The 12,376-nt window shown below is 38.2% G+C and overlaps 1 protein-coding gene across 2 annotated transcripts in view; it reads left to right on the top strand.

Moving 5' to 3' along the window:
* BRAF (B-Raf proto-oncogene, serine/threonine kinase) overlaps positions 1–12,376 on the top strand; it is an 83,401-nt gene that overhangs the window by 31,407 nt on the left and 39,618 nt on the right. For both annotated transcript variants that reach the window (XM_074539100.1, XM_074539101.1), the window contains exons 4-6: positions 9,792–9,895; positions 10,607–10,709; positions 12,224–12,372. In XM_074539100.1, the coding sequence (XP_074395201.1) occupies positions 9,792–9,895; positions 10,607–10,709; positions 12,224–12,372 (356 nt within the window). The remainder of the gene's footprint in view (positions 1–9,791; positions 9,896–10,606; positions 10,710–12,223; positions 12,373–12,376) is intronic.

Below are 12,376 nucleotides of genomic sequence, written 5' to 3' on the forward strand. Positions count from 1 at the left end.
ATGGAAGTAGATGATATTTACTGGTGAGATTTCTGAGGGAATGAATGGAGCCAACAGGGAACACAACCTTGGACATTCTTAGTTGGGGTGTGGATTAGGATTTTTTTTCCAAATTGTATGATTGAATGTGCCTGCAGAGAAAGAAAAGAGACATAAGACAGTGCTCATGCAAATGAACAGAAGTAGACACATACCTGGTTGTTTAGATGGGACAGTAATTCAAGCAGAGTGGTGATTATCAACTGATGCAGAGGTACAGGACAAAGAGGATAACTTCAGGTTTGTGTAAGAGGAAGGAGACATTGAAAACGTTTAAAATGAACTGAAGGAATGTAGGCAATTAGCATCAAAAAGCTTTCTAAGAGTATAAAGAATACAGGAATATGGTATTTGCATGTAGGGTAAGATTTAAGCATTTTGTGGGATTGCTTGAAGTTGTGTGATTTATCTTTTTCCCCTAATATTTTTCCTTGAGTGTTGGGGGAATAATTTTTGAGGACGTGGGTACAGAATCTTTTGAACACCAATTTTAACTGGTAGGTTTGGAATAAGGAAAAACCTACATTTCCAATTACAAGAAGAGTTCCAGTTTTTGCTCTGTGAAAGCTGGCAAAATAGTTAAAATTATTTAGAGATTTCTCCAATTAGATTGCTTGCTCCTTTAAGGCACTAGCAAGAATTTTTAGACAGTTCTCCCATGACCCATCAGGTGAGGCTGGTTTCCTCTCTTGGAGGAAAGCTTTCTGAAACATGGAATGGAGTCAACATTTTGTGGACATATCTGGAGTATCTCTCTGTCACAGTGAAAGAGCGCAAGAATAGGTCAGGCATGTATGATATTTTCCATGGGTTGTCTTCCAAACTTGAACTATTTGTCACTCAGGAATTTTATGAGTTTAAGTCTTTTCTGTTGGGAAGCCCTCTGTTCAGCCTCCATTAAATGTATGCTGTGAACACCAGAAATTTGTGTCTTGTGGTTAGAATTCCTTGGGCATGGTTATGTGGAGTGTGAGTAATCATGTTCTGTGTTGGTCTTTAAATCTGCCACATGCTACTTTATTCTAAGTGAAATAAGGGCTTCTGAGAAAAGCCATTTAACACGAGGCCTGGAATAAAAACAAGTAGCTAAAACTGGTTATGACTCTGCAGAGGAGCAATATTAGGATGTTTTTGATGTTGTAGGGAAGTCCTAGTAAAAGAAAAGAATGAGAGAATTCTAGGAAAGAAGGAACTGCAGTACGAGGGCTTCTAACTCAAGTACTTTATCAACAAGATGATACAATTGAGGAATAGCAGCCCTGAATGATTTTGATTACCCAGGAAATCCCTTCTGGACAAGTACTTGGAGTGGGGGAAAAAACAGTCTGAAAGCAAATGAGCTCTCCTGAAGGATAATATGGGGCATGGAAAGTTACAAGAAAACTGTGTTGGAGTGTGAGGAGTGATGGGCATTTGAAAGGCATCAGGTGCTGATCGGTGTTGGGGTTCATCTCTGTGCTCTGTTGCTGCCTTCTGCACATCACCAGCTTCCAAAGGAAATGTTCCCTTCATGTCTTCTGGCCTTCTTGGTGGAGGTAAGGAGTCTCCACTGCTCTCCCCAGTTACTTTTATAAAGGATCCTCTCCCAGCTCCAGTGCCATCTCTGTCAGCATGAGCAAGGAGTGGATTTGGTCACTTTGAATTCTATATCTGTCTGTAGGGGGAACAGGAAAACCCAGATGTTGTACATGTTTTGGGAAAGCTTGGTGGCCTCCAAGTATTTCAGTTGTCTGCAGATTCTTGATAGGTTCAAATCATTGTGTGTTATTACCCTCCACAAGGTCTAAAAATTTCCATGGTAACTTCTAAACCAAAAATAATACTTCAGGTCACAAAGTAAGTTACCCTTTTTTCTATGTTAAACTATAGAATATTGTGTGAGTTTTGGTTGTTCTTTGTTTTGCTTTATTCTGAACTTTAAGAGTAATTAGAGGTGTTTTGTGTAAAAACTCAGTATAAATCTGGGCCAGTAAAGCTTTTTCACTTGGTTTTGTGTTGGTATGCTTCATATGCTTCTCATAGTTAAACATCTGTTGGAAAGTTCATGGAAGTTCTCAAAATGTGAATGTGAGACTGAGTTTTTAAAAGTGATAATTTCTATGTTTAAGAGTTAAAGGAGCTAAACAGGACTGAGAATGCTGTGCATGGGACCAGTTCTTAGAGTGTCTCAGTCTTGTCACACCTTGGTTTATTAGTACATCTGCCTTTTAATTAGGCAAGCAATCATGTGATCTTCTCTGCAGTCATGAAGACTAGAAGAACATGCTATTTTTATTCTATGTAAATTCTTAGCATAAATTAATTCATCATGCATGCACAACTGGGATCCTTCAAATATTCTGTTTTTAAATCTGGTACTTGATTCGTTTCTTTTGAGTTCAGATTTGCATCTTGCTTTCTGTTGTTTATGCTGTGAGTTTGTGCCTCAAGCTTTGAGTAGTAAGCACTGGATTTCTGTAGGCATTTGAGCTGCCCTACCAGTTTCACCTGTCAAGTATAAGGAAAATTCAGAGAAGGGATGTTCAGGCAGCTGAATAAACCAGTTTCTTGCTTTTAATTGCACACCTGGTCTGACATGATTAGGTTTTACTGATCAAAAATACAATTAAAACCTCTCATGTTGTATCAAACAAGCAGCAGAAATTGAGTTTATTTTTAGCCTGTGCCAATGGTTGGTTGCTGAATGTATCTGAATACTTTGGAATTTTATGCATCTTATTAACAGTCTGGGGATATGAAGTAAATGGAGTTTACTTTCAAGTAAGCTTCACTTGATACTTCTCAATCACTAGGAAAATTTATTCCATCACTCATTAAATAGTCTCTTCTCTTTCCTCCAGAGTTTCTTTCTTTTGTCCTTCCAATTCTCTTCTCCCTTCCCACTGAGGAGGGAGTGAGCAACCAGCTGGGTGGTGCTTAGCTGCCTGCCAGGGATAACTCAACACAAACTACCCTCAAATGCTGGATAAATTCAAAGGCATATGTGTTGAGAAGAGAATAATTTAATCTACTACAGTTTTATTGACACACTGTCTTAGATTGCAAAGTGAAACAATATTGAAAACTTGCCATTAGAAAACTGATGACTTGTCATCTGGAATGCCATGTGCAACTCTGATTGTTGGTTTTTACTCAAGTAAGGAGTGTTTAGTGATTCCTTACGAGATGGAAATTCTGGCTGTAGAAAGTAATGAATGCTAGAAAAAAAATACTGTTTGCAGCATGCTTCCTTTACCTCATAATGTGCTAGGCAGGCACTCAGTGAAATGGAATGCAAGTCTCAAATCTGAAAATGATCATAATAAATATTTTAATTCCATGTCTAGTAAGTCATACTTAAATTCAAGCTTCTTGTGTTTTTTAAGCAAACTAGCCAAGGGGAGTTTCAGTATTTGTAGAGAATGTGTGTACTACCTGAGGATGGAAGCATCCATTTGGTTTTAGGATCAGTTGCAGCAGCTTAGAGAAGGATGTGAATTTTAGCCCTTCTGCTATAGTTTCTTGCCTGCACGCTGCTTTTAAAGCACTTGGAGTGGGATCAGCTGAGAGAGGACTCTACAAAAGTGAACTCTCTTACAAAGATTTATCAAAACTATTTTGTACCTTAAATTTCTAATGCATGTGGGTTTTTGTTTGGAGTACAGCCAGCTGACTTTTTTGTCTCTTGAACAGAAACCACAACGTCCTGGGGTTTCATGCCCATATAGTGGCTACAGATATTTTTCTGTATGAGCATTTCTTGCAAGTCTGAAACCTAAAGCCATATTTTCCAAACTTAATTTTACTAATAGGTCATTGTCAGCCTTCACAGTTTCTGCCACTGGTACTCACCCTAACAAAAATTTGAAGGTGATCTGCTCTCTACTGTTCCCTTTAAAATGATCAGTGCTCTTCTGAACACAGTTTGGAACTGTCTCTCAAAAGTTTGAAAAATTATATATGGAGGCCATTCATTAGGCACAGTAGGTTTCATCCAGTGGGTTGAGTGATGTATTCTTGAGAAAATATTTCTGCACTGACATAAATCAGTCTGTTGTGTTCTACATTTCATTGCATTGGAGGTGCCAAGGGGTGCTGGTAACCCATGTCTTTGCAAGTTAAATGGAATGCATTTGATTGAACGGTAACAGCTTTGTAAAACAGATAAATTCTGATCAATTTCCCTTGGAAACAAGATTTAATGCAATGAAGCTGCCTCTCATTTGTCTCATTAATATGCTTCATTAAGAATGTATTTTCTTGCTGCTTTCTCCTGGAAGCTGGACAGAGCTTCATGTCCTGATATCCAGAACAGCTGTTTCTGAAAGCTGTGTTCTTTTCTAGAGGATGTGATGTTCAGTGCCATCTTATGTCCTTTTTGCCACAAACGAGGGCAATTTTATCTGTTAGTGCTATAAGGAGTAGATGACTGATTTGGTGAAATATTTATCCTCCATAAGTAAGATGAGAAATTAAATGTGGATCTCATGTTTGGGTTTTACCAGAAAACCTTCCATGTTAGAAGGCCAAACTAATTATTTGGCAAAAGTATAGTTTAGCCTAATTTTCCCCCAATACATTGAATTCTGTGAACATGTGGCTGAAATGTTTTAGACCTGGGTATCAGGTATGGGGAGGAATAAAGGGTGGTCTTTCAGGGTGTATATGTTGTGGTAAACAAATACTTTGAAGTGATATTTCCAATCCATTCTACTTGGCATATTTCCACTGTTGTACCCGGTAGTCTGCTTGATTGTTTGGAAGTGCTCTGAAGCTCTGAGCTGTCACACATACCTTACATACTGTACATGTGTTACACTTGGCCAGAGTGAGCTGAGTGACAGTGTTAGGCTCAGGGAAAAATCAAGCCAGCTGACTAGTTTAGAGAAGTGTAATACTGGATATTCAGGGCTGACCAGCCTTTCCACTTTCAGAGAATACTTTTGCATTGCTTTTTTGGAATGATTACAGTGTCTTTATTGCTCTAAAACATTGGAAACTACAGTGGTGTAAGGAAGCATTTTTAGCTTACTGAGACTATGCCAGTTTCTAGTCTGATGCTAGAGAAGTGATGTAAGAGTTATTTAGGGACGTAGCCCTGAATTTCCTACTGAATTGGGAATGACCTGATTTACAGAAATAAATGATTTATTATGCATTGCTTAAATACTTGTGGCTGCAGTACTAAATATATATATCAATAATGTTGTTACAAATACTGTCCCTAGAAATAGTTCAGGTGAGTAAAAGAAATGAGGACATAAAGGGCTGCAGTTCTTTTTAATCTGTCTAGGTAGTAAGACTGCTTTGAGAATATCTGCAATCTGGAATAATTTTCAACTTTTTTCCTTGAGGCTTAATATTTGCAAACTTAAGCATGTGTTTTGGTGTTTCCCTGAATTGCTACTTACACAATTTAGGATGCTCAAGTAAATTATCTTCTCTGGTATATTATTAATCTACACACTGAACACACCTTGCAGTCTGTGTTGGCGGCTTCTGTGCTGTTCCTTAGTGTTATATAGCCCACACTTTCATACCCTTCACTTTTGAAAGTTGCTTGCTGAATCAACTTACTAATTGCTATAAAAACCTAAGCCTTTTCTGATCCACAAATCTTATGTATATAAGTAACCTGAAAAGAAAGCCCTTAACAGTCACAATTTAGGAGTACATCCCCTAGCTTAGTAACATGAGTTTCTAGGTGGTAACCATTGTGAAACACTTAGATTCTCTTAGTTATAAAAGAGAGGGATCAGGAGATAATGGGTCTGTGCAAACAAATTGGATTTTAAATAATATTAAATGTTCTATGTTTCAATAAAATGCCAGCTTTGTTCAGTGTATTGGGTTGCAGGCATAAGAGTGCTGTGTATTTTGGAGTAGATGAGAAATTTTCTCCCGGGGAACTGATTTTGTTAAAAAATGCTGATGTGATTCAGTTGAAGTGCTCTGTGGGAATGCTGGCAGAACTCTAGATGGAATTGATAAACCCTCCTTGGTGCCTTCCTGCCGAGCTGGAGCTGCTGGCAGGGCTGCACCATGCAGGGCTCCTGCCCCTGCTCCCCTCCCAGCCTGGGGCCACACACCCTCCCTCTGCCTGGGGCTGAGAGAGAAGCTCTTCCCAAACTCCTTCTTTGCAGTCAGCAGGAGTCTGTTAGGCAGGAACAAAAAAACTGGTGTTGGGTTTTGTTTTTCTAAAGACTAAGTTGATCTCCAAGTCACTTTGTTGGAACCAGCTTTTTCTTTAACTTTGCCTTAATTTGGGGGTGAAAAGAAGCTGGGGACAAAAAGGTTTCAGAGGGAATGCTTTGCAGGGTGAGATTTCTGCTTTACAGCAGGTGCTGGTAGGGACTGAAGGAGGGGGCTGAAGGGCTTCATGCACAGATGGTGACAGACCATGCTGTACCAGTCTGGGAAAATGATTAATCAATACTACAGGGACTTATTCTAGCACTAAGTTCTTTTAATTTGGCCTTATGTTTCTCTGCTTGGGAGTTCTGTAAGAGAATGTTCTAAATGTGATGCTGATTCAGGATCATGATGGTTTTCGAGAGTAATAAAAGCAGTTCTTTAGGTTTTAGCTGGATTGTGATGGAAATGGCAGTGAAGAGAACAAATGTTCTACCCGTGTTTCTAATTGCAAGTTGCATAAATATGGTTTGGATTTTAATGAAGGGGACTTGGGATAATAATACTAGGAATAGCAAGTGATTAGTGAGCAGGATGTTTAATGCACATTTTTCATAGTCCTATTGAACTTTTGTTGCTGTAGCTAACCTTCATTCTAATACTTCCCAAATTTTTAGAGTTTGTATTTCCAACTTTATTGATCTCTTAAAAGAAACCCTGTAACTTCATAAATCTTGTTGTCAACAAAATTAAAAGGAAAAAGAATTACATCAGTGTAATTAATTAATAGCATTGGAACTTGGTGGTTCCTGATGCATTTCTTTGCTTCATGAGTTACTGGAGAATGTTGTCATCATTTATGGAGGGTCAGTGCTGGAGGAAGAAAATGTTTTCCACTGACTGCAAGACTCCTTATCTCTTTAATGTTAGGAATCTTCCTACTGCTTGACTTTTCCTTCTTGTCCTGTTTCACTCCCTCACACAGGTCAAGATTTTACTAACCTGGTATCTTTTAACACTTAACTCTGTTGGAGTTTTCTGCCTAAGCTAGAACCTCCTCCTGCTCTGTGCTGGGTTCTGTTGCTGCTCCTAAGCACCTCCTTCCCCTGATGGTCCTTGTCCAAAACAAGCCACCTTTTCTCCCAACCACAGCTTCCTGTTCAGGATGTACTTCCAGTACTTCCCCAGGTGTTGGCAAGCAGTTCTCCCTGCAAGGTGGTTCCTCACATCATTTTTTTTCTGCCCTCAGCCTCAGCTCTTCAGTCTGTCTCCCTCTGTCTTGTTTGCTTGATTCCCACCAACCTGCTCATCACGATTCCCTCTCTGGGTATACACATACTTTCCCTGCATGTTCATTACTTGAAGTTTGTACCCTCTCCTCCCATTTCTCCTTCATGCCCAGCCTCTTTCCTGGCTCTTTCATTCCCCTTTTTGTCCCCATCATCTGCCTGCCACCTTTGCAGTATTGCAGTTTCTTCTGCCACTGTGGATGTCAGTGGTGAAGTGACTGAGGTTGCTGGAAAGGTAGACCTGAATTGTCTGTGGGGACTCAACCTCATTCCAGCAGGAGCTGTACTCAGAGGGAAAATAGCCCTGAGCCAAAGAGCACCTGCTGCCTCCATCAACATGGCTCATGATTGGATCTAATGTGGAGGGGAGTTTGGAGCACACCTGAATGCTCAGAGACTTCAGTCAGATTCCTAAAAATATTTCCTCTCTATTTGTAAATATTTATGTTGGAGGCATGGAGAAGAACACTGAGGGGACAGACAAGTTCTTTTAGGGGTCTTTGGCAGAATGATGATGGCGCTAAATCATAGGAACAATTAAGGAGTTTTTTTCTTAACAAGATACTTGGATTAGCATAGTGCCGAATTTACTATTAGAATGGCATTTGAGTTCTACAAGCAGAATCAATGTTGTGCAATTTATAAGTAACATAATACAGAATTAATAATACAACTTCACTTATAATTTCTAATCACCTTTGCAGGTCAAGACAAATCTTTAATAGATGTTTTGCTGTATCAATACAACAATCATAATTTAGACTCAACATTTGTATAAAAGAATGAGTCACACCCTCCATCCTTGGAGAAAGGAGAGGAGTTCCTTTCTTAGGAGTTACTTACTTAGAGTAATAAAAAGATGTATTAAAAAAGAATACAATGTGTAAACCAAAGTCACCTAAGGCTGAATATCAAGGTTGTAAAGAACTGTGCTATAGGATGTTTTTTTTCAGGGAATTCAGAAAAATAATCTTTTTTAAAATGTTTGTGTTGATGAAATGCATAAATATCCTGTAAAGAGACCCTCTCCTGTTAATGGGAAAATGATGGTGAAGCAAAATCTTCCTTTAATTTGTGTCTTCTGAAAGCACATATGTTTGAGTTCTAGAAATGCAGTATATAGTGTAACCTCAAGTGGTGTTCACACAGCTACTTGAAACAGGCTGCTACTTTGCACTGTCATGCTTAAGTAGGACATAGAGCCCCTAAATACCCATGGAAATTTAAACACAGGGAACAAAAACTAGGCTCTGATCCAAAGCCAGTTGAAGCTGATTAAAAGACTGCTTTTGGCTACTGAGGGCTCTAGCTTAAGCCACTTGCAAGCTAGATTTGAGTTTCAGGTGTTCACACTCACTTGTCAGGTTTGTTAAGTTTGTAGGTTTTTCTTCTGATTTCTGTTCACGGTACTGTCTGTGATTATAGGCAATATCCCAGTGTGTATGTATGTACATATGTGTGTGTGTGCCTGACTTACATATTTTCACTACTGAGTTTTCAAAATAGTTAGTACATAATATTCAATACCTTAACTGCACTTAATCAGCAGATCATGTATTCTTCTTTTTTTATGACTTGACACTATACACTGTTAAATCACAGGTTTACCTAGAGATGATCTACTTATAAGATATGCTTACAATTAGAATTGAGGAAAATACCTTTACATAGCATGGAGTTCTTGATTTGGCTAGTTTTAATATGCACCTCCATTCTTCCCATCCTCTTAGTTATCTAAACTTGTCAAGCTGGGAAACAGAAAAGAGCAATATATATTCATGTAAGATGTATCTGTAGAGTTACAAATATAGGTTAAAGTGAGAGGTGATGGTCTGCCTGACTCAGATGACTGTTTTGTTTCACTTGTTTGCATGCTTATCTTCTGTTTTAGAAATAGAAAATAAAATATTTACATTTTATCGTAATGTTTTTTTGAGTGCAGTCCAAGTTAGTTCCTTCACTTAATTTCACTTGGCATGTTTCCCTACTTATGTTCAGGCCAGCCTGTAAAATTAAAGCTGTATGTAGTTATTAGCTATCTGTGTGCTGTGTTTCCAATTTTTTCCAGTTGAGAAAGTTGGAAATTCACTTTTGGAGTTGAGTGAAGATTCTGTTCCAAATGTTAATAGATTTGTAGAGCTTGTTGGCTCCTCTAGCTGAGCTTTTTTCCTCATATACTATTCAGCAATAAAATTTTTCTTGATACAAAAAAGGTTTTGGAAAACTTTGACCTACAAATCTGTAAAGCATCCTGAAGAGTGAGTTTTAGCGCTTGAGGGTCAAATGTTTGCATCAGTTTTGGGAATAAATTGGAACTTGTTTTAACTAATTTATTTTGTGTTTGATCTCTAGGTTCCAGCAAGATGTGGAGTGACAGTCCGAGACAGCCTAAAAAAAGCGCTGATGATGAGAGGTCTTATTCCAGAATGCTGTGCTGTTTACAGAATACAAGATGGGTATGGCTTGTGTGGGATGCTGTTTTGCTCTTAGAGTCAATTATTGGAGCTACCCAGGATGGTCAGCTCTATCTAGAGGTTGTTTACACAGTTCAGAATTTTCTGATACTTTGCATACTTTGCACTAAACAATTTGCACGTCACAGACGTGTTGAAAAGAATGTCTAACTCCTCAGAAAAGGCTCAAGCATAATATTCAGTAATATGAAATTATGGCAAAACACTCATTTAATCCAACTCATGCTAACCAAACAAGTATTAAATAGGCTGTGTTAACTTCTTGGTATTATTTGATTTGGCTATAATGCATTCTTAACTAAAGACAGAGTTCCCTTGGGAGGAAAAAAAAGAATTTTCAGCCCTAAAAATTTGTATATTCATGTGCACAATTAGTTATCTCTGTAGAACTCTTACACAACAGGTACCTTCACAAACACTTTCTTTGATCAAAAAGCCATCTGCTATGTGGGAAACAAGGAATTGGCCACTACTGGAGCTGGTGAAAAAGTGCATTTCCTTCCTGCAGTTTGTCCAGGGAAGGTGTGCTTTGTTTGCCACGTACTGAGCCTAAGGTCTTGGTCTAAAGTTTCCTGCAATTAGACTGGGTAGCAACCCCCCACAGTGTAACTTTTTAGCTGATCTCACAACTTTGGCAAGAGACATGCAAGGGCTTGTGTGCTGATGCTAATGAGAGGCTTGTTTTCACTTTAGAGAGAAGAAGCCAATTGGCTGGGACACAGACATTTCCTGGCTCACAGGAGAGGAGTTGCATGTGGAAGTTTTGGAGAACGTGCCACTCACGACACACAATTTCGTATGTACTGGGTCTTGTGAGATGCTGAGTGGGGTTACATCAACTTCATACTTTCAAATTCAAATTGCCAACTTGGAATATTTTGCATCTGTGGGATGTGGTGGGAGTTGCAAAAGAAGTTTTTAATCACAGTAGCTTAAGTGAATTTGATAGAATTGTATTTGAAATAAGTGATGCTAGGGTACTTGATCACCCTTAAAACTTTCATGTTTTGTTGGAATACACCCTCTAAAATCTATAAATGTAAGGGGTTTATATCAGTACTGCATTGCAGAGCTGTAATAATCTACTATTTTTGTATTGCTGTATCTATAAAATGTATTCTGGGCCTCCCTGCTGGCTCTGCAGCAGCAATTAACTAATGAACTAACTATTCCCAGAGCAGTGCTGACATCATCAATGATGCAGTGCACAAATATGTTTTGACCTGATAAGGCACCAAGTAAATGGAAGCTGCTAAACAGAATCTGTCTAAATGTTTCCAGCTACATACAAAATCCTGGAAATAATATCTGTCATACTGGGAAAGAAAGACCTTCTATTTCAGCTTGAAATGTAGCAAAATTCTATCTGCAAGCTGTTTCAATCTATTTGGCTCAAACAGGCTGTTGGAGTTATGGCTAGTTAGGTGAACTCTAGTAGTAGGCTTACATTTTTTATATCCCACTGAAATTCTGATTATTACATGTAATAATAGAACTAAGAATGTGTTTTTACACTAGGTATTGCTGAGTTTGCAACTTAACTTAATAATTTCCCCCCTATAATCAGGGGAGGATGCACGATCACCCTTTTATGATTCTGAATGTTTCTGAGTTTCAGCAGTCAAAATTATAACTATAGCTATAACCATACATTGAAGCCCTGTATATATATATAATATATGCGTGTGTATGTGTATATGTATATATGTGTGTATATATATATATGTATATATACATATATATTTTATATTTTTAATATATGTATATATACACGTGTATATATACATTATATATTCATACATTATATACACATACATATGTATGTATGTGTGTATGGATATACACACATGTATATATATATATGTATATATGCATATATGCCAATATGCCTGTGTATTTCCAGTCCTGTCAGTATTAGATAGAAATGTCTTTTGCCTTCTGGAAAAGTTAGAATATGAAATAGTAATTCAGCAGCTTTTGGTTTTATAGGTGTTGTATCCAAATAAATTCTCAATGTTTCTGTCTAGCATGATAATAGTGAAGCTTTGCTTCAGGTTTTTTGCTCTTGTTCTTGCTGCTAGTGAAGTGAAGCATTAATTCCAAGAAACAGTTGAAGGAATGTTGTAGTGCATGAAAACTGTTTCAAAAAGGAGCTGATGATCTTTTGTGTAAATCTGTTTGATACATAAAACTGTAGCTCCAGAATCACAAAAGAGACTTTTAAGTACACTTGGGGGAGGTAAAAGCAAACAGCCTGCCTTGGGCTTACAGAAGGGCTCCAGGTAATTGTGCCTGTTTTTGGCAATGTAGGTACGAAAAACGTTCTTCACGTTAGCGTTCTGTGATTTCTGTCGGAAGCTGCTTTTCCAGGGGTTCCGCTGCCAGACCTGTGGCTACAAATTCCACCAGCGCTGTAGTACAGAAGTGCCACTGATGTGTGTTAATTATGACCAACTTGAGTAA

This window comes from Zonotrichia albicollis, chromosome 4 (genome assembly GCF_047830755.1).
Source record: "Zonotrichia albicollis isolate bZonAlb1 chromosome 4, bZonAlb1.hap1, whole genome shotgun sequence".
Taxonomy (NCBI): domain Eukaryota; kingdom Metazoa; phylum Chordata; class Aves; order Passeriformes; family Passerellidae; genus Zonotrichia; species Zonotrichia albicollis.